General features: G+C 39.8%; 1 protein-coding gene across 5 annotated transcripts in view; it reads left to right on the top strand.

Annotated features, from left to right (window-relative positions):
- The first annotated feature begins 11,342 nt into the window (after positions 1-11,342).
- The window catches only part of LOC130156627 (BEN domain-containing protein 5), a 965,146-nt gene continuing 953,505 nt past the window's right edge, over positions 11,343-22,983 (top strand). For all 5 annotated transcript variants that reach the window (XM_056355197.1, XM_056355198.1, XM_056355193.1 and 2 more), the window contains exon 1: positions 11,343-11,381. In XM_056355197.1, coding sequence (XP_056211172.1) covers positions 11,351-11,381 — 31 coding nt within the window. In that variant the 5' untranslated portion in view covers positions 11,343-11,350. The remainder of the gene's footprint in view (positions 11,382-22,983) is intronic.

Here is a 22,983-nt window from a genome sequence, read left to right on the forward strand (position 1 = left end):
AGCAACAACAGCAAACTTGTAGGATTAGTGTCATTGTTTTCTTGTATAGCCTTTTAGACCTACAAAAGATTGGGCTTCGGCGTAAGTACAGGGGTGTGCATTATGGAACTTGATACAGAAATAGATCCTTAGCTCAGCAGATTCTCCTTTGTTGAAAAACCAATTAAAAAAGCAAATGCAAGGGACTAGAAAAACAAGTAACTTTTACAGGGATATATTTTTTTAAACAGAGCATACTTTGCAAGAAGTGCCGTATTAGATGCTACATATTTTAATGAGCTGTTTAGAAAATCATGTTGACAGTGTCCTTTAATTAGTAGACTTTACTTATTCCATGTATATTATGGCATAGTGAATCCTATTAAGATAAATGTTTCTCTCTGAAGATATGAAATAAAAAATCCACTGTCATTTGTTTGCTTACCAGATTGTTCATCGTCAATACGGCTGCTATTTAAAATGATGAATTTTAGTCACATATTTAATTAGCTAATAGCTGATCTCACTGTAGGGTCTTGATCCTCCTTACATGTGTTCTTTCATCCTGAAAAAGTCTTTGGTTGTATGTTGGTTTTGAAGTTTTCGTTTGAAATTGTCCTTGCTACTTTTGAATATAAAATGCAGTAAATTCAATTATTAAAAGTAAAAATTATTGTGAAAACATTTAAGATTATGAGTATAGTTTTATATGTACTGTTCATTATAATATATTGCTAGAGACTATGAGTTTAAAAAACATTAAAAGTTTTTAAAGTTAGTTTTTCTACTTGCTGCAGATACATTGTGAGAAAATTATTAATAGCCTTTTAAAGTCTATCTTAAGATTTCAGTGCATTTGTGCACCACTGCTTGGTGTGCAGCCTTCTCACGGAATTCAAGTTGTTTGGTGGCTACAGTTGGAAAGTACAGCAGATGCACTTCAGCCTATACTGTGTCAAGGTAACTATTGAAAAAAAAAAGATGTCTTAACAGGGTTCACATGAAAGGTAGTAAAGCTTTTGTGGACATCATTGGTTTGGAAGAGGACTTCTTGGGAGGTTCTGTATTTTAGTTGTTCATAGTATATGACAAATGGTGCTTCTCGATCCCCATGGATTGTACTAGTGGACAGAATGACATTCAAGGGAAATCAGCACTCTCTCTTCACAGAAGAGGGATTATATGCCTGGCTTCTAAACCTCTTATATTCCTTTCAATTTGCAGAGGTATGTTATTCTACCAGTACAAAGATCAGCGAGATGAAAGTTAATAAAGCAGAATTTTCTTTGTTACAGAGAGCGCATTTGAATGGATGCAATGGCAGGAATGGTGCTGCCAAGTAGCAACAGCGCTGCAGATGCTACAGGAGGTTGAGGTTTTCCTGTGAATAACCTGGTGACAATTTGGAGGGGTTAGGTAAATCCTAATAGGCTGCCACCCATTGCAAAAGGTCTGAAGAAGCTCTACAAGAAGGATTTGTCATTGAATTCATAGCTACATGGATGTGTGTGTACCTGCCATTTAATTTGCATTAGTTCAACTCTCTATATATTTAAATATCCCTATCACTTGTAAATAAACTTTCTTTAAAAGAACATTTTGAAATAATATATGGTCAATGATACCAGTTCATTGGACATGGCTATAGGCCATATGCTCAAAATCAGAGAATTTGCTCTGTGAAAGCAAAGGACATGAGCGTGCCTAGAGCTTTGCAGTGATGGACTAATAATGTACCACCGAATAGGGTGGAATATCCATCAGGCTCATTTTGCTGCTCTTAGTTTCGTAACAAATTCTGAACAGTAATCAAGCTTCAATCTCTACCAAAAACCACCTATGTCACTTAAAGAAAAAGTATTCTCTGACCCCTGGAGCATGTTATTAGTAAAAGAAGGGCATAATTGACTTTTTGGATACACAACTATTTGTTCTTGCTGTTGTTGTCCCATAACAGCATGGATTATAAACCTTATATCCTAGTCATGCAGGCAAAACTCTCTGTTACCTTAGCCCTGCTGTTTAATTAGCTTTTACAATTGGACATTGTTTATATCCCAATAAACATTGCCTGAGTAAAGACTTCCCCTTAACCAATTATACCAGATGTTTTTCTGTGAAGGTCCTAATTAAATAGCATCTATTCTTGCATTTGTTTAAAATCCTGCCTATTGTGTAAATCTTTGTAAGAGTGCAATACTATGCTGGGCCACTTTACTAACATTTCTGTCACTTTCTGGTTCACTGGCTGGTTGCAGCTGCTCCCTTTAAAAGTTCTTGCTTACTGTATGGGAGGAAAGTCCTGATGGGTAAGCTTGAGACTCAGGAACCCAGATCAGTTCCTTGCTCTTAATGGGCTTCTCAAGTGATGCTAAGTGATGTATGACCCCATCAGGATGGTATAACTTAAAGACGGGTGATGGGGTTACCACTGTATTGTCCAATCCTGCAGTTTCCGGTACAGAATTTTAAGCAAGGGTGGAATTTACTTGCAAGCCCTCCTCTACAGACATTGTCAAGTTGCACATATGGTATCTGGTTTGTGAACAACTCTGCCACCCATTCTAATTTTGGCACAGCTTCAGAAACGGCCAAGGTTAGCTGTCCTAAACAGTGCTGTGCCCACTCCTCAACCAGACCTTCAGTGCACTTGAACTTCAGTTCTCCTGTATAATGGAAAATTACATTCTGGCAGGTAACATATTAAGAGTGTTTCTATTCCAGGTGCTGTTTCAAAGAGCTGATTCCTAAGTTGCCACCACTTTTGTGTGTGCTCAAAATGTGAAAAGGAAATTGGCTTCCTTTCTCTGGTACAGCAGCCGCCATCCTAAATGAGTCAATGAGTTCCCAAATGTAGTAGAAGGAATGAGAGATGTATAAATGGGAACACTGTCTCACTGCCAATCCTTATGGGTCAAAGGTTTAAGAAATACAGTAGCCCATCTGTGCTTCACCAAATATCTTCATTTATAAGATAAACATAGCATATAACTGTATTTTTTACTGTGTACTTCCTTCATCCAAACTTCAAGTCATTCTAATTTCATATTAATGTCTTAATTTTTAAATTGTCTTTGGTTTCAAGATTTCCAGATGGATTAGGTAGTAATTACACTAAATTATTTCCGTGGTTTCTGATCAAATACACATATACCTGTTCATTTCCTTAAGATCTTAATTGAAAGGGGTTTTTTTCCTCTATAGGACCACTGACTCTTGCAGGGAGGGGCAGAAAGTTTGGATGCTGTGAAGGTCCCTGAAACTTTAGGATGCAGGAGAAGATGTTATGAATGCAAACTGCAAATGAAGTTCATGTAATTTTTTCTATAGATGCTATATTCAAGGTTGGGGGCAGATAATTGGGTGTGATTATGTCTTAATGAATATCCACATCTCAGCATTGCTAGTTATCAGGGGAAGCAACTTTGGTAATCAGTGTGTTCAGGAATACCTAGAATTAGACATTACTTGGACAAAATACAGAGAAATTAAAGATGCTGTGTCTTTTATGTTTCTAACATATAAAATAGTGATTTTAAAATGTTATTATTTGTGGTCTTGGTGTAACAGTTCTCTAATGACCCTAAAGCTAGATCTCTGCCTGTCTCAAGCTGGTCAGGCTGGAGTTTGCATGGGGAGCACTAATCCCTGATCATCTTGCTAACCATTCAGTTACAATGTTGTCCTTAGAGGCACATGACCTGTTTCACTTGAGGTCACATTATTTTGCCATAGCAGATAGTATTTAAGACTAGATTTAACAATCAATGCTATTTCCTGGGCTCTTGAAGGAAGATGGATGGCCTTGGTAGGCCCCATGTTTTGCTTTACTCTGTACCCTGGATTCCACAGGGCATGGCTCTGACATGCTGTTATCCCTTTTCTAAGCTGTTTGGGAGTGCTGCTTGGGGTTTTCCTTATTGTACTACTATTAAAGGCCAATGTTGATAATATTTTGCACTACAAGGACTTATTTTGGTGGCACTGCTTGGCTTATGGAATAACTGGCAAGCCAACAGTGTTCCTGCACGAGTACAGTGCAAAAGCAAAAGGCGTAAGGTGAACAAGAACCTTGATGGCTGACAGCCTGAAGCCATCTAGTGTATTGAACTCAAGCCCTCACACAAACTTAACTACCAGACAATCTACCTGCAGCCTCTGAGTTCATTCCTTGGGTTCTTTTAAAAGGAAAAAAAGGTCATTGTTAATCCACATGGCTTACTTACATTGGCATAGATCTATTTCATTCTCACTACTCACAGGCCTCGTATATGTTAGGCGAAAAAGACAGTTCTTTACCACTTAGCATGTGAAAAAAATCCTGGGGAAGACAAGTGCATACTAGGGTTAGCCAACTGTTTACCATGATCTGCTGACAAATGTGAAAACTAAAAATGGCCTTTCTGCACTGGGATTTCGTCGTGTATTAGTTGCCATGTGTTAGCTAACATAAGCTTATTGCAGTCTAAAGTAAATTTCTGCAATTTCAGTTTACCTCCTCTCTCCCAGCTGCTACATGTAGTGATTGTCTCCCAGTGATTTGCTGCTCCTTTTTCTGTGCCACTGGTACCTTGAGAATTGTAACTAAAAATGAATCATGAATTTATTTAAAAATCATGGAACGTAATACGGTTCCTAAATCCATTATGATCTCTTCTTTCCTCTAAAGAATGACATTTCAGTTGGAGGCCAAATAATCAGCTTCAAGACAGCAAACAATCATTCAGTTCATCCCAAATTAAGTTCCGATTCTACCTCTCTCATCTTTCCAGATGTTCACTAGCTACATTAAAAAAACAGAGTAGATGCTGAAAAGGATTAAAAGATAGAGGAGAATGGTAGAGTTTATAGAATATTAAAATGCAATGCATAAAATCTTAGGACAGAGTCTGGAAAATGTCCATAATAATACAGAAATATTAATGAAACCCGAATACTTAAGATGTTAAATAATTTTCAATAAATACATGAGAACATCACACAAACACACATTTTAATTTCAAAGAATAGGTGTAGTAATCACTGCCACCAGGACTGTGTCAGGAACACGTAGACCCCTTGGAAATATCTGCAAAACAATGGAGTGTATTTAGCAGCTACACGATTAGAAACTACTAAAAAAAGGGCTTCTAAACTACTAAAAAGAGGGCTTCTAGGGAATTGCGGGGTTCTGGTGTAGAAGGGTTCTTTGGGCCCCTTCTACCTGCCTCTGAATGGCACAGAACTCTAGCTGAGCATTATACTTCAGGTTTGAAATTCCTAAACTGTCTTGATTCACATATTCAGAACCCAGAAGAACTGACTTAGCCTTTCATCCTTCCCAGATAAAGTGCACTTTTCTCATGTATGTGTGTCTACCTTTCTGATGGGAACTTAAAAATGAAGATTCTATATTTCTGGAAAGTAATTATAAAACATCAGTTTTGTAACAGTAAGGGTTTGCTCCTGCCCTTGGGTAAAATTGCTTTTTCCATTCTGCACCCAGGTGGCTGGCACGGACCCTTCTTTACTTTCCTATTAAATGCAGTGTGTAAGTGCACACTGGCAGCCAAGCCTACATCCAAGCCTGCATCCTGCTCAGAGGAATAGCGAAAGAGGGAGTGTGCCTGAGAAAGTCCTGCACATTGGTAGTCCCCTGCTTTTACAAGCTCAAAAGTACTTGTGGAAGAGTGGAAAAGCAAGGTAGCATTCCAGCTCCTGGAGTCACAAATTGCTCACTGTCCGTACCCAGTGTGGTTGTAATTTATAGGCCGAGTTCCTTCAGGCTGACAGTTTCTCTGTGTAATTACACAATATTGATGCACATCTGTGAGGACAATCATTGGGTACAAATAGTTCAAAATATCCGTAAGATGTAAAATTAAAAAAAATATATATTTTCAGGACTGAAATGAGATGATGCTTCGCCTGCATGGGCACAAATTGATCCAAGTTTTGTGATCACGGTGTCTCAGGTTTTGTATCAGTTATCTCAGCGTAACTTTTTGATTACTTCTGAAGTCATGCACAGAATGAGGGGAGATAACAGTTCGACCTTTCCAGACTTGCTGCATTTTAATTTTTCCTATGCTTAGAAATAATACAGAAAAACCCACGAGGTAATATTATTTTTGTATAGAACGTCTAAAATTATAGTAGGCATGTTCAGAATACATTAAAGATAGTCTTGACACAAGAAATTGACTATCTGCTTTTAGATATTACACAGCTAATGAGAGCAATAAATGCTGGAAGAAGAGAAAGAGTGGATGAAGGTTACATTAATAAGATTATAGCATTCCTCCACTATGTATGCATGTTTTAAAATTCACTTCAATTTTGCTACCTCAGTCTAGGCTTTGGTTTTTCATTTTGGCTCTCTTTTTTTTTTTATCAGATTTAATTTTCTGTCTGAATCCACCAGACCATAACATCCTGGCTAAAAAGTCTGACCAGACTTTTCTTTCTTTCTTTTTTTTTTTTAATATATTTAATTTGGATTGTACCAACTCTGCTTGCAGAGCCAACATTGACAGCCTTTTCTCTGACAGCAGTCAAAGCTGAAGTACCGATAGAACATATATTTGAATGCATGCACTACTTTATTCTACACAGGGAAAGTGGTATAAAAAATTATATGATTACACAATTAAACCTGGATTTTTAAATCCCCACTTTGAAGAACCATACCATACACCACACCATATATGTGGTGTGTGAAACACATGCACAACTCATGTTAATACTCTATCTTCTCATTCTCATCCAGCCTTAACAGTCACTTAAAAACAATTTGTGAAAAATCAATAGTGCACCTTACTGGCTTTTTTGTAATGTATAAAAAACAGTGGCTTTTGCCAATTTTTTAAACACTCTGAAAATATCAGGATTGTAAAATTGGATTTTTATCGATTTTCTTGGAAGATCTTTGGGGTTTCAACAGATACATATTGACAGCAGCCACCTCTAGTCGAATCGAAAGTATTGAATGTGTAATGCAAATCCTTCTATCCTCAACATATTTGAAGTATGTTTTAAAAAAAAGCAATCAGAAATCTTTTCTCCTTTCAGTTTTTGCTCTTGTGGCATTATGCTTTCTCATGTTCATAAGTCACCATGCAATCTTGTGGACTGCAGACAAAAGATAAACAAAAATTGGAGTATCCCATGTTTCAAATACAAGCACAGATAAAAAAGTAAAACATACACCTCAAGTCCTTGTAGATTATAAATAAACAGAGAAATAGCACAAATCTGTATTTAAAAAAGTAATTTCGTTTTCATTATTTGTATTGAAGTTGTCAGTCACATTATATTTTCTGTAAATTTACCTAAACTGATTAATTATAACTGAATTATTGCCTAATGTTTCTGGTTTTGGCCAGTACTTCTGTTTTATTTCTATTGCCTTGATTTATTTTTATTTGTTTTTATAATAGTTTTTAAGAGTCCACTCCAGAACCCTTAAGGAACACAGTGAAAAGAAGGGGCCTGCTTCAAGTCACTTTCAGTCTGGGAGTGAATGCAAGAGACAGATCAGAATAAGACAAAACCAGTCACCATGATAGGCAGTAATCTTGGCACACAGCTGAGTATTCATTGTCATTCCTTCAGCAGACATCACAGCATAGGAGATTTTAAGGGAGGGATTTAAAGGAGGAAAATTAGGTGAGTGGGAGTGAGAAGCAGCAGCAAGGGAAAGCAGGAAGGTGCTGGTTTGAAAATGTAACAAGTAGGGAGTTATTACTGAATGAAATGTGTGGGGGGAAGACGTTGGTTTCTCTATAGGATATTAAAAGATAATAAGGTGGGAATAACCTGTAAAGAGCCACAAAAGTGAAGTAGCTTTTACTTGCTAAGGTGCTGAAGGACGGAGGGATGGATACACTGAGATAAGGAATATGGCTGAAACAATGGGTGTGAAGATAACCAGGGCAGCAGTGTTTTCCAGTGGTGTTCTGTTACTCTTTGTTGTGATGTCCAGAATTAGATTATTAGCTTTGGAAGGGCAGGGACCAGAGTAGTCTTTGTACTAATGAGCACCCTGGCATATTTTCAGGTGCTCTAAAACTACATAAATATGAGCAACTGCTTCTCCTTAATACTCTTTCCTTCGTTCTTCAGCCCTTATTCAAGTTACACCATTCAGTTATCTTTCTATTTTCAAAAGAACTTTTTATATGAACTTTCCAGTTCCCTCTTGTCAAATTATCTTACTGTTTTTGGAAAGACTGCATATCATCTATATTTAACACCATTTCAGCTTGGTGAGGTGAATATAACATAGCATTAAACTCAGACTAAAAAAAATGAGTGTGGCATTTCTAGGTTTTTCAAGTGTGTTAACTCAGAAGAGCTAATTTGACTGGAAAAAGTGCTTTCTCCCAGATGCCTTGGATTTCAGTAGAGTTTCTTGCAGGTACTTGAGTTCAGTTAGTAGAATGGCAGATGCAAAAGGCCTTTGGATTAGTATTTGTGGTCACCATGGAAGTGAGTCTCTCAGGGAAATGTGAATAAAGAAGTCATCTGGAGACCCGATATGGAAGGTTTCTCTACAGGCACTTAATTCTTAGAAATTTACAGATGAAAAATGCTATATGGGTATTAATAGTTAGGAATGAAATATGGATGAGGGGAAACTAAAGCTGGAATAGCAAGTAGAACAAAGGGAATAAGGGGACATGGGGACATGATAAGAAACCAGACTAGAGCTGCAGACTTGGACAGAACTAAGACCTGGGGGGGTGGGGGGGAAGGAAAGTTTGGATAAAGGAATGAAGAGGTAACTAATATGAGAAATTATTTGAAGGAGGGCTGCGATGTGGGACATGGATATCAGGGAACCTGAAGGAAAGGGGTTGTAGCAGGATAAAAGATGCTTAGAAGCAAAAAGTAACCTAGCTACTGATACAGATATGATCCCCTTTTCATAGAGAAAGAGAGAGCTAGACTTGATAAAAGACCAGACAAGTAAAGAGGAAAAGAAACAATTAGGTTAGGTTTTTGTGTCAGACAGACAGGTGGGACGTACTGTAATGCACATATATGGAGAGATTCCAGGAGAGAATGTTTTTGTCTGTTAAGCCTGAATTGGTGCTGATGTTTCTCAATGGATGTGCAAGAGCATTTAATACAAAGATCTGAATGGAAGGAAGAAAAGGATGAGAGTACACACGGCATATTCTGAAGAGGGATGTCACAGGATCATTTGCCCAGCGACAAACAAGGAAGAGCACAGGGCCTGGGTGCTCTGCTAGCCTGGAGAAAGATAGGGGAGAGAATATGTGTGTGTGTGTGTGTATACTCACAGTAGTTCACTGTCAGCAGTAAGACAACTCAGCCTTTGTAGTATGCTAGTGACCACCTATAGCTTATGAAGACTGCAGAGGGAAAAGTCTAGAAAATATTTTCCAGAGCTTGGATCTTGATGACTCTCACTGAGCAAAGGTTAGTATCCACACTCCAATATTCCTCTGTGCAAGGGTGTATTTTCTAACCTCATCACAAAACCCTCTCGGTACACCACTTCAGACAGGTATTTCATCAAGTCGCTGGCACAGGAATGTGGCTAAGTAATATTAAATTAGCTTATATAATACTAAAGTAAGATACTTAGAGTGAAGAGAAGTAGATGAAGGAAAGAGGCCTGAGTGCCATTGAAAAAGAAAGGAAACAGCAAAGGAAGAGACACCACACAACACAAGCTGCAACCCCCCCCCCCGGGAGAACTATAAACTGAAAGAAGAATGAACAAGTCGGCAAAAGTCAGGAAGAAAGGAAGCAACTGACCCTACAGAGAAGAGTTGAACTGGAACAGAAAAGGCACATACCAGGTAGGAAGACAAGGAGGGGAAGTGGTGTTTAAAGAACAGAACTTTAGATGGAGAAAGACAGAATTCTACCTGCCTTAATTTTTAAGTGTGGAGCATTTCCACGAGTAGTCATTGGTCACTAGGAAGTGGTTACACCAATTTATCAGCTATAAGGAAGCAAACACATGAGTGTGTACATCACCATTTAACACAGTTGTGCCCATTTCTGTTGCTCAGCATTGCATACATGCTACTTGTTCCACAGTTTTAACAGCCACCCAATCTGGGGTGCATTCACCCCCGTGTCTGCCCATGTATGCAAACATACATGATTCTAGGCCTTGACGCTTGCACTTGCAACACCGCACTTGTCCCAGGGCTTGCCTCGCTTCTGGGAGTTTGGAGTCTGTCTGCATTGAGGATGTACAATGAAGCTGCCATCTCGGTCTTGCGTTAGCGAGACACGCATGATCAGACCCAACCAGCTGGGTCTCTTGGGAAACACACACATAATTAGCCCCTTTGCACCAAAGCCCTCATTGCTGTATTTGCCACATGGTGAGTGTCACCCACTGGGCTTGCAAACACAAGCACACAGAGTCGCTCCCGTCCCCAGGAAGCAGGGCTGTATTTGCCATATGGTCAGGCTCACCTGCTAGGTCTAGGAGGAGACAGACGGGTAACACTCACACACATAATGAAGCTCCCCACTGGGCTGCTTTAAGATATTAAAAAAAAAAAAAAAAAAAAAAAGTTGACAGAACTGCCACACGGTCAGACTCACCTGCTGAGTTTTGGGGCAGGGTGGGGCAGCCCCACACATGGATTTGCCATCTCTGCCTAAAGCGCCTCCACCTCAGCGCATCAGGCCGGAAGCCAGAGCGGGAGAGACGCGCTCCCTTCCCCACCGGGGTGACACAGACCCCTAAGCCAACGTTCCCCCCTCCCCTCCAGGCTGTGATCGCTCCCCGCCGTGGGTGGAGGGGCACACCACCCCCATAACGAGCCTCTCCTCCGAGCCCGTGACTACCACAGGGCCAGCGCCGACTCCCCGCGGGCGGGGAGCGAGGCCCGGCTGAGGGCTCAGGTACCCGGCTGCTGCCCCGTCCTCCGGGGCGCTGTCACTGTAATTGCCGAGGCAGGGCCAGCCGCCGGGGAGCAGGTAACGAGCCCTGCCTCCCCCGGGCGCGCAGCGCGGGTAAACACCGGCAGCGAGCGGCGCGCAGGGGCAGGCGGCCGGCGGGGCTCTCCTCACGCACGGCCGTTCCCGCCCTCGCGCAGCGCCCGCTGCCCTCACGCTCGACAGCCCCACCCGGGAGCGCGGGGGCGGCCACCGGTCCGGGCGGTGAGGGGAGCGGGCGCCGCGCACCCCGCTGCCGTCGCGGCCCCCCCGGGCTCCCCGCGGCGGCTGGAAGCCTTTCCCCGGACGGCCGCCCGCTGCCCGCGCCGCCATGGCGGGCGGCGAGGCGGAGGGGGGGGGGGCGGGCGCGGGACTCCCCTGGCGGTGACGTGTGTTGCCATGGCGACGCCCAGGCAGCGTCTCGCTCTTTGGGGGGGGGGTGGGGGGGATGACAACAAATATGGCGGAGAGGAGCAGGACGGCAGAGACGGGTCAGTGCCAGCCGCAGTCGCCTGGGCGGGGGGAGAGGGGAAGAGCCCCGTTTCTCCAGGGGCTTGTGGCAGTCGAGGGGGCCTGCCTCGCAACGGAGTGCGGGGGACGGAGCCCTTCTCTCAGGGGAAAGGGAGGGAAGCGCCTCCTGGCCGAGGGCACTGAGGTGAAGAAGGGGCCGGGGCAGAGGCCCCTGCCCAGGGAGCTGCGGAGGAGGAGAAGGCGCCTTCCTTTGGGGACGAGGAGCGTCTTCCCGGGGGAGAAGCGGTCGTGGGGAGCGCCCCTTCAGGCAGGGAGAGGGGGAAGAGCCCCCAGGCGCTCCAGCCCTGCCTGAGGGGGGCTGCCCCGCCGTGGGGAGGGGGGCGGGAGGGCCAGAGCCCGCCTCAGCCGGCAGGACGTGGGGCAGAGCCCCGGCGGAGCGAGGGCGAAGCTGGCGGTGGGGCAGCCCCGCTCCCCCCCGCGCAGGGGGCACAGGTGGCGGGGGGCGAAGAGCCGAGCCAAACGGTGGGGCACTGGAGTTCCCCTCACTCAAGAAGCCACGATTTGCTTTATTCAGAGTGAAAGAATGTCAGGTGAAGACAGTGGGTTGGAACTGGAAGTGCACCAGGAGGCTGATGGCTTGGGGTTTGGCCTGCAGGTGCTGCTTCACCTGTCCCCGGGGGCTGCTGAGGGCAGCCTGCTGCTCGCCTTACACCTCACATACCTTATTCTATGAGCATCACTTTAAGGAAGGTGCCAAATGTTCCTCTTCCTATTGAGGATATGTTAACAACGGCTCTTAACTATGTATATGTGAAGATAAGTTTGTCTGTGAAACCGAAGTTTTGCCTTTCCTCATAAATGATAGGGATCCTATAGGTACAGGGGTCTTTCCAATTGTCACAAAACACAGTTAAGGTCTGTTCCAACCTGTGTGAAAACAAACCTCCCCAAAATAAGTTCTGAAAATTAGAGATCTTAACATTTGGAGGATGAAACAAAGGTGACAGTTTTTCTGAATATTTAATATCCCACAGCATCATACATAAACTATCTGCATTCCTGAACCCAAAGTTCATTTTCCTAGCCTACTGTGTTAGCTGCTGTGCCTGTGCTTTTCAGCCTCAGAAGTGGCTCCAAATGAAGATGCATTATCCATAGAACTGATTTTGGATTTTTGGGCCACTTAAGGTGAAAAAAACCTTACAAACGCTGCATCTAAATGGATTTGCTGTAAGGTTCTTGAATTCCCCGTATTCAGCTGTGCTGTTGATGAACCCTACAAACCATACTGTGCAGTTGATTGTACATTAAACTTGTCCATGAGACAGGTGATTCTTTTCATCCACTGTGTTGTGTGACACTACTAAACACAGCTGATGAGCCCTGACTGTGCTGTGAAACAGGAAAACAAATCTCCAGTGGCTCTTTGACTTTGTCAGCTTTCCTACCTACTTCATCTACCTGTGTCTTTGCTGTTGTCAGTAACTTTCTTTAATATACAGTGTAACTTTCCTACTATTTCCAGATCAGTGCATAAACATGCTCTTGTATTGTGTTCTCTGCTGTATTATTTAAATCTGCAGACTTACAGTATTTGCTTTTTATTTTCAACCTTGTCAGACCCTTTCCACATCTACCCATTGCAGCTAACTAATATGTGATTTTATCATAAATGTTGTGTTTCAGCTTGTGCGGAAATCCTGTTTTGTTGCATGTTCCTGATACATGTCTGCTTAAGTTTTGCAATGCCTGTCTGGCCACTTTGCAAGTCTTGATTTACAGTTCCTTCTTTTTTGGAGGAGCCAGATGAGGCATTAGAAATGCAAAGAACCACAGTCATAGGAAAAAGACCACAAACTCGCAGAGATCAGTGGGACTTGGGAAGCAATCTTGTTATCTTGGACCATTTTTTGAGAAAGGACATGGAAAGTAGGCTGTACAAAAAAAAAGGTGGGGCGATGTAGTTTTTTCTTTTTTTTCTCCCCCCCCCCCCCCCCCCCCTCCCCTTTAAACTTTGGTTTCTAAGGGATCCTTGGCAGGTCCCCAAAAGAACCTGCTTGTCCCCTTAGTGCTGGGTGACACTGATGCTCTTGATGTGCTCGTAATGTACTTGGGAAACGTTATTGTTTTTGGTGCATCCTGACTGCTAAGTATGTCTTCATGATATGCCAGATCTGGACCAGTCTTTAGGAGATACAGGAATCTAGCTCTGGAATCTGCATTTTGCACAAATTTAAATTTTTATGTATGGTTGTAAGGAGAATGAAGCCATTACAGAAGGACCAAACATTGTTCAAAGCATGTAAATTGATTTAGCAAGTAAGACTACATTATACTTGCTGTTTTGTTTTTACAGAAACATCATGTTATTATTCCTGGATCAGAAAACAGAATTAATAACTAATTCTTATCTTCTGATCTTGAAATAATGATTATTATTTGTAATTTTCAAATAAGAAAACTGAGTTACAGAGAAAGGTAACTTATCCATGCTTTATAGCCACAGAGATTATTGTTATGGACCATTCTTTACTGATTTAATTCAGTAACCTGTGTTTGACAAGAGTCAGTGTCAAGGAAAGATGTCAGGAAGAATATAATGTACACTTAACAGAAGGGTGACTCTAAAATTTAGGTTTCTTCCTAAATATTATCTGATACTGAATTATATATATCTAAGATGCTTACACCCCCTCCACACTCAGCTTTGATAATATACTGTGTCAAGAAGCTTTGTATGTTAATTATACTTTATGGAAAACATACCTTTTTATAATGTAAGAATTTTTCATTTCAGTTTTATTAGTTACTCATACTTCTGTTATAGAAAAAGTGAATCTGTTAATCTTTCTTACACTGGTAATTATATTTATTGTCTCTGTATGTGCAGATCTTTTCATATTTCCATTCCTTTTTCTTGTAGAAGATTTTTGTTTCTGTAATAACTTGCAAATTTTTGCACTTTTTTTTTTTTTTTTTTTTTTAATTGAGGAGAGGGGCTAGGACCACAGAATTTCACAAAGTACTTCAGAAGATGGCCTACCATTAGCTTTTATTACACTGTTACACTACACTCACTATTGTTTTCTATATAATGGTTTAAACTAATCTGTCTGTTTCAAATGAGATTGAGACATGATATGGAAGGTAGATTATCTCACATCTGTCTGCTGTGGAGTTCATGTTCTGGTGCTATCCTCTCTGGACTAGGCAGACATCTGGTATAATCCATTAAAATAGTTTCTGTGTTCTGATGTTTGGTTAGAGTGCTGCAAATCAACTCACTTTACCCTGGATTCATCAATCATTTTCCCATTGCACTTGGCTCCTTAGTCCTAGCTCTTTCCTTGGAAGTGCTCAAATCAGCTTTCTGCAATCAACTGTAAATTTGTACACTGCCCTGTCTGGGTTTCCAGGCTGAAACCTTTATGTCTCAAGCTGGGAATCCAAATTAAAAGCAACTTAAATCTTCACAAATTAAGTCTGCAGGAGAATGAAGGTGATTAAGACTAGTTGGTTGCTTCAGGAGCTTCTTGGTTTGACTTCTAGTTCTGTTCAGCTAACCTTGATGTCTCAGACCTTTGGAAGACACGAGATATAGCAAAGACAGCCAGTTTTGTTAAGTTTCTTCAAAAATAGATCTTACTCTGTAGCAAAGAGGACCTTATTAGCTTCTCTAAGGAAGATTTAGGAGTAGGTCAAAGTGAGTACAGAATGCTTGTATTTACTAATTTTTTGACCCATGAACTAGATGAAAGTGTTTAACTTTTCAGACATGGATCTAGCTAAAATTTCACTAGTTACCTCATTCTCCCCAGGTTACTCTTATTCTTCTAGGCATCTATATTACCTTCGGAAGACTTGCTTCCAGAGGCCTGAATGATCAAAGGGTGCAGGTTATCTCTCAGTTCTGTAATAGTTTTCTATCTGAGGCAGCTGCATATTAGCCTGGATTGACAGTTCTAATATGTGTTATTCCACAGTTACTAGTCATTTTGTGGGTATTAGTATTTCTGATATTTCATTGGGTCATCATGACTGAAATCATAGTGAAAGCAAAAAAAGGCATTTACTCACAGTACTGGACAGGATACAAATATATGTCTTTAGACCAAAGATCCTTGTTATCAGAACAAGCAGATTTCCCAGCTGGATGTGTAGTTTTTCATGTTTATTTACGTGTCATGATAGATACCTTGCAGAGCTATGTTAAGTCACATTTCATATTAAGAATGGTTAGAATTTTTGAAAGTGTTCATAGCTAGGCTGACGGGTTCAGGGAGGTGAGCTTTAAACCCCCCTCCTCCCCAAGTTTGGGTAGTAATTAACATTTCTAAAATACTTAATGTTGAGATCGTTATTTCAGAGTTCTGTATGTGGAAGGCATGATAGAATAGCTGTGTAAATTCTGCGGTGTTTTCTAATTGATTTTAATATGGTAGTGCTGAGATGGACTATAGGTTTTGGTTATTCTTTCAAAAAAGAATAGTTATTCTATTAAAAATACTGTACATTGCATATGGTATGAACACATTATAGTATCAGGAACATGCTGCTTTCTTTTAGGTGGCCTTAATTATCAATAAAAAGCTGAACTAAATAAGACAACCTAATTTATTTGTCTTTAAATATAGGCCTTTTTGATAACTGGAACTTCTCATTCAGTAGCTATGATGAAATTTAAAAAAGGAAAAATCAGCTAATTACTTTAACAATATTATTTAATCTTGGTCTTTAAAATAACACCATATATTAGTGGTACTTTTGGTTTTCCAGGCAAATTTCATTTCTTCAACTGAATTGTCCTTAAATTATTTTTGAATTTTCAAGTGTATGTAAACAGTGTAGCTTACAAGCCTGTAAACATAGCTGAATTCCCGTGTTTGGGAAAAGACATTGTAGTCTTCATGCTGAAAGGGATCTGCCCACTCTTTCTGTCTACACAAAAAGATTTCAAAAGTCAGTGGAAAACTGTAAGGGTACTGGGCCCAGACTTGCAGATGTTCACATGCCATGAAGAACTATTTACAGTTGTTTATAAAATGCTGCAGGATGCATTTGTAAACAAATCTAAAATGCGTTTTTTTACAAACACATTTGCCAGAACTTACTGATAGCAAGCATGGGTACATTTTAGCATAGGTAGTTTGAAATCCAGATGATATGGAAAAAGGTTTGTTAGTAAATTTGAGGCACTCTGTAAGAGACCATTAACTACTTCAGTTTTTTGCTGCTTAAGTTGGAATATTAATTAAAGTGATACATAAAAATTAACTGTAGTTGCTGCAGAAAAATAATGTAATAATCATTATACTTTGTTGCCAGTAGACTGATATTTAACTAATTTCCAACTTTTTCAGTTATCTAGTGGAAACAATCCCCAATAGAAGAATTCGTTGAGGAAGAGCTGCTGATATATTTTTGGTACTTACAGCTTTGATCATATTCCTATTACATAATTTGCCACAAAAGGAGACCTGAGAAATACTAATGAGGGCTTTATAGAGCCAGAAGATATAATTTCAGAAAAAGACAGAAACACGAATGAGTTGGGTGTTCCAGTTGCCATTTTTTAATGGTTTACCATTTCCTAGCTATATTTCTATCAGTTTTTTCTTTGACAAATAATCAAAGCTTCTGAGAGTTACTTACCTCAAGCCTCCCGTTTTTTCTTCCAGTGAAGTTCAAAGCACCCTATTAATTATTAGCACTTGTGAGAGTTTTTGAATTTGTAAAAAGTAAAATGAGACATATTGAGAATTTTAATAGGTTTTGTACTGAAATTTGTAAAACAGAAGTTTCTGCAAGTTTCTTTAGTGTTGCTGTCACTGTATTTATAGGCAGAAGTCTCATGCAAAAAACCAGATCAACCTCAGAATGCATTTACATGGCCTGCATAGCATTTCTGTTTCTTTTTAAGTTGAGCTTTATAGATTTAATACTCATTATTTTAGAGTCAGCTTCTTGTGTTAAAATGTAACTGGCTTGATCTCCATGGGACCACTAGCAGGACTGGGAAAGTTAGTTCTGCAGCACAAGCCTGCTTTCCAAATGGGACACCTAATACCAATAGCTGTAACCTTTCACAGAAGAAATGGACAACTTGTTTACACGCAGAGATTTTCCTTCCTCCTGTTCCTCTTTCCTCCAGCAACACCTGTTTAGGGACAAAAATAATAGAGTGGAATGGCTGTATAATCATACTTACTTTTTTTTTTTTTTTTTTTTAAATAAAGAGCTAGGATACCCTGATGACAGAAAGCACCGTCCCCCAGTTAAATGAGGTGCTAGAGGATACAGAGAGGAGTTTGGTACAGATATTTACTGCTAACGTCATTCAGATCCAGTGGTGCTGCTTCTGCTCAGCAGTGGTGCTGCTGGATGTGGACTGGCTCCAGCATACCCACCTAGGTGTGTGCATTGTGCTACGTCACTCTTGTTCCTGGAGGACTGATTGTGCTGCCCTTTCCAGGACTATGTGATTCTATAGAAACCAGCTTAGTTTTCTCAAATAATCACCAAAAGTAGTTGGCATGCAGAGCCTTGATGCAGAATTGTTATGTTTAGATTGCATTGTACCTGAGGTAATAAATTCTTCTAGGCTCAAGTTGTGCCTTCAGTTATGGAGATAAACCAATTTACTAGTAATCGAGAGCTGGTTATGGGCACACACCTATGTGTCCCATGTCCCCACTTCCCTGTCACATTGTCCCCACAACTCAGTTTCTTGACTTTGCCACAGGCTGAGCCTGTCGTTTAAGAAGTGTTATATTTTTAAATTTTAAATATGTTTTTTTGTAGAGGAGTGAAGGCAATGGGTTGATTAATGTGGATAATATGCAGCTGTGGCCTTGCTACGAAGGCAGTGGGTTGATTGACATAGATGATGTGCAGCTGTAGCTCGTTCCTGCTAGGTGGTTAAAGAGCACTGAGGAGTATGGGAGAGGATGTCAGGCAGCAGAGAGAAGGAGGATTGTGGTTTGGCCTTTGGAGGATGGAGAAACAGCATAGGCAGTAGAATCTGACCAACAGTAAAGCCTTGTTGCAGCTTGGTAGTTTGCTTTGTCCTGTGACATTTTTTGAAGTAGTTTTACTCATTGTATGCCAGAATGGTTTGGAAAGCTGCTCTACCATAATAATAATAATAATAGCTTCAATTTCATTTTGTCACAGGCTGTGCAAATTCGGAGATGTTGACTTCAGTATTAAATCTAGGACTGTGATCCTGCAAATGTTGGGCATAGAGTTTGATGTATATATGTGTATAGTAAAGTGTTTTCATGGTTGGTTCTATTTTAGCATGAGTAATGTATTAAGGTTAGAGGCTAAATCTTATACAGTGTGATACATATATTTTCTAATATACATATGTGTCCCTGTTCTCTCAGTATGGTTAACTGGCTGACTTCATAGATTCATTGTGGTAAAAATCAAGTGTGGAAGAGGGGACGGGGGGATAAAATAGTTAGCTTAATTCTTATAATTAAATAAGTTATCTAACTGTGTTTTGTTTACTTGCTAAATCATAAAGCTGTTTACTTAGCAGTGGATCTCATAATCATGAGTGAAAACTGGCAAGATTTTGCTTTTACTTATAGTTTCATAACCACCTTGAAAAACATGTTAAATTTCAATCTCCACAAAAACAAGTGGAACATCAGTTCCGGTGATTCACCAGAGCAGAGCAGCAGGAATCCTTTCCAAAGAAAGCCCAGCTGGATTCATTACAGGTCTACTGATGCGTTTTCATTTGCAATAAGCAGCAAAGTTACTGTGTGATTACAGTAGACTTTAGAGCTGGGTAACACCTATCAAGTGGCTACCACGTTTTCATGCATATGTAATGCAGATGAGGTAGTATGATGCACTTGATTAATGAAAAAATTCTCAAATAACCTATAAAAATCCAAAGCCTATGGCATTATTTCAGAGGAACTGTCCATGTAAAATAGGATTGTGAGATAAACTTGCCTCTGTACTACTTAACTATATCCAAAGTCTGTGGTACAGCAGAATAACAGATGTCATGTAACTACCCTGAAAACAAGTATATCTGTTGCTTATTTTATTTCTAAGCAGTACCAATAATCAGTAATTTGAGCTTTCTCTATGTAAGCCTTCGTGTAGGTAGATTTTGGTTTGTGCTCCAAATATTTGAAATACTTTGTATGCATTTCATATTCCTATAAATACTATATCAACTTAACACATGCTTACTTAAAAACTGCTGAATATGGTGTATTAGTTGTGTTTTCTATACTTAAATTCCTGTTGTGTTGCTGATGCAAAAGTTAATAGATCAAGTTTGCTTTGCTGACATTTCTATGTTACAAAACAGGAATTCTGAAACAATATTTAAATTTTTTGCTATGCAGTCCATATACTTTGTGAATAAAATAAAACACCGCAATCATAATTATTTCATATGAAATACTAGGTTATGCAGAAGTGTTTATTAACCAAAGAGTAAATGCAGCAATGTGAATGGGCAACACTTAGGTGAAGATATTCTCAGTGGCTTAAAATGCTACTTTTTGGAATGGACCGTTTTGGAAAGTAGGGGATAAAGGTGCTAGTCTCAACTAAGAAGTTAAAGGAATTCTTTCAATGAGTAATTATAACTATGACAGTAATTAATAGTGGAATTGATTTCAGCAACCTCAGGGAACAAATTATTCCAGAAGTAGCATTAAAATCCCCAAATTTATTCAAATATGTAGTAGTCAAGAAGATTTTAACTCCAAAGTGAGAAAATTAAGTGTCTGAAAATACTGTTGACTTAAATTGACTGACAGAAGTCATGCCTACCTCTAGACAAAAAGTCAATCAGAAGCAAGAGTAAAACCATATCTTTAAATTACACATATTCAAGAGCCAAGGAAAAATAAAATTTCAACCCGAAGAAGGATGCATCAATTATGGTGCGTAATACACAGGACGGAAACTGTCAGTGAACTTCTATCACTTGGTTTTCACTTATCCCACTCCTAATGATGGCCCAAGCTGTTGTAGCAGTGTGCAACTACCTCTCTTCCAAGTGTTTGTGAACTACAGGGTCTTGAAGAGAAATATGGTGGTATGCAAAGCTGCTGATGTGTTTCCCCACAGGACTTTTTGCTCTGTGGAGCCCTCATGGAAGGCCTAGTTTCCCATGTGTAAGGATTCATTACCCCCATAAAGATGTTGGTGGCTGAGTTGGAAATTGAATTCAGGTCTCCTGAATGCTAGAATTAGTGATAATAAAATAATTTTTTTTTATTTGAACAGGTGCATCCACAACAAATTTACAGCAGTCACACTTTGGATATTGAGAAATCAAACCCCTCTGAATAGCGGGTTTGATGCGGTACTACAGATGGCTTGTTGAGGCTCATCAGGCTGATTGCTTTTGAAGAATACCTGAGAAGAGATAAAAGCCTGATCCAAATTAGAAGGCACAGCTGTATCACCTCGGTGCTGAACCTGAAATAATGTCCATGACACAGCTTATTAGCTCAGGTGCAGGATCACAGCTATAGCTGTCTTCCGTTGGCCTTGCTGGGATTACAGCAGATAAGCTCATGCTTTCCAAAATATGACATAGGTATCTCTTTAAATAAAGGTCTGGAAAGCTCCCGTTCGATCAGCAAACATAGTAAGACATTGAAAGGGCTAGGAATTTGACATGAAAGGGGTAATTTTCATGAACGGAAAAAGCACTGTTTATGTGTTTCTTATTTGACTTTGCTGATATTCTTGAAAGACTTCTATAGTACTTCATACCTACTACTTTAGGAGATGCCTTTTGTGGGCAAGCATTTTGAATGTGATAGTCAGGACTGAGGTATATGAAACCTAGGGCAACTAAAATGCATAAAGCCTTGGCCTTTTTCAAAAGCTCGAATAAACCTACTTCTCTGTTGTATCAGGAATAATTATTACCTGTTGAGTCTTTTTCAGTTTCCCAGCTGAGAATCAGTTGATCCTAAAGAAAGGAGACACAGAAGTTGTTGGCTTACAGAGATTTCAACTTTAGTAGGCACTGAAGGCTACATAATCATGGGTTGGGGTCATTGCACTGGTTACTACATATCAGATGCTTTGGTTGTGTTTATCTTGCCTCAATGTGAGTTATTTTTAATTTAGAAATGTATTTTGTCATGACTTCTTGCAGTTAGGCTGTCATTAAAACAATTTTTAACCATGCAGTTCTCATAGGATAAAACCCGCCTAATTGATATAGTGCTTACTCCTGGTTGGGTTATTCAGGGTCTGGCTGTTGGTCATGTAATTATATCTTGTGCTCTTAAATCAGAAAAAAACCTATTTATTCAAGAATATACAGTGTGGGTAAAGGAAAAAAAAAGCATGGAGGAAGTAGTGTTCTTATATTGAAAACAGGTTTTGCAATAAAATATGGTTTTTATTGTATAGGAGGGAAATGGTCAATGTAGTCTGTAGGCCGGATCTGCTGTTGCTTTATCAGTGAAAGTATGGATTAAGCCTGTTTCATACCTTCTGTATGAAACCTGAAGTATTATACATGGAAATTAAAATTTGATCTGCACCAGCAATAACTAGCTAAATCAATATCCTTTGGCTGGTGCTATTTCTTGAGGTTGTTTAGAAATATCTTTTCATAAGCATTTTGCATGTAATCATTCTGCATTTAAAAACCTCGTCAAAGAAAAGTTAATGAAAATACATAGTTATATACATGTGTCTCATTAATGTACATGATAACCTGCTTTTGTTAAATCAATGCCCAATAGCTGGGGCAGCTGTTGAAACATGGATATATCCACATAGCATATGTGGATATATACATAGCTTATATCCGTGAACCTTTCCTTTCCTTTCTCATATAATGCAAAACCAGGTGTGTAATGATTTGTTTCAAGATTAGGCTGTGTAGGAAATACATAATTTTAGGATGGTACCAGCAAATACTAGTGAGTGACTTCAACCATCAACACCTTTTTTCAGTTTTGTGGGTTATGTTATAGTATCATGAGCTTTTCCCCTTACCTGACGTTTTCTACTAACTACAATTCCAAACCCTGCAATCATCTGTTTTGACTCATCATTTTTCACAGGTCACATGCACTTCTTGTCTTTTTGAAATCTGTAAGCAACTGATTTCGCAAAGACCCTGCAAAAGAAGTTTTACCCACTGAAGTTCTGTAGTACCACACAAGGGATCTGCTTTAAATCTTCAGTTCTTTTCCTGCCTCAGAATCCCTAGACACAGAATTTCCTCTTGCTTGGCCAGAAAAAGATTTTTTGGGGGTGTTCCTACCTAGTATTTGAATTCCTATGCACTTTTCAGCTGGTCTTTTAGTATCTCCTATTATTCGTATGCGGACCTAATTCTCTGAGCCATCTCTTATCTCCCAGAAGGGATGGACTTGCTGATACAATTACATATTTGCAGATATAACTCTGAGGACTAGCTGAGCTAGGAAACTATTATTTACTCTTTTTCTCTGCTAACTGGGGATGTATGTGATGCATCACATTTTTGTTTATAATTTATGTTTTATACTTTTGTTTGATCTGTTTTTATTTAAAGAAGTATTGCTACTATAGCAACTGTTGCATCATATGATATCTTTGATATTATCAAGATGCCAAATACTTGTT

Source organism: Falco biarmicus, chromosome 11, assembly GCF_023638135.1.
Source record: "Falco biarmicus isolate bFalBia1 chromosome 11, bFalBia1.pri, whole genome shotgun sequence".
NCBI lineage: Eukaryota > Metazoa > Chordata > Aves > Falconiformes > Falconidae > Falco > Falco biarmicus.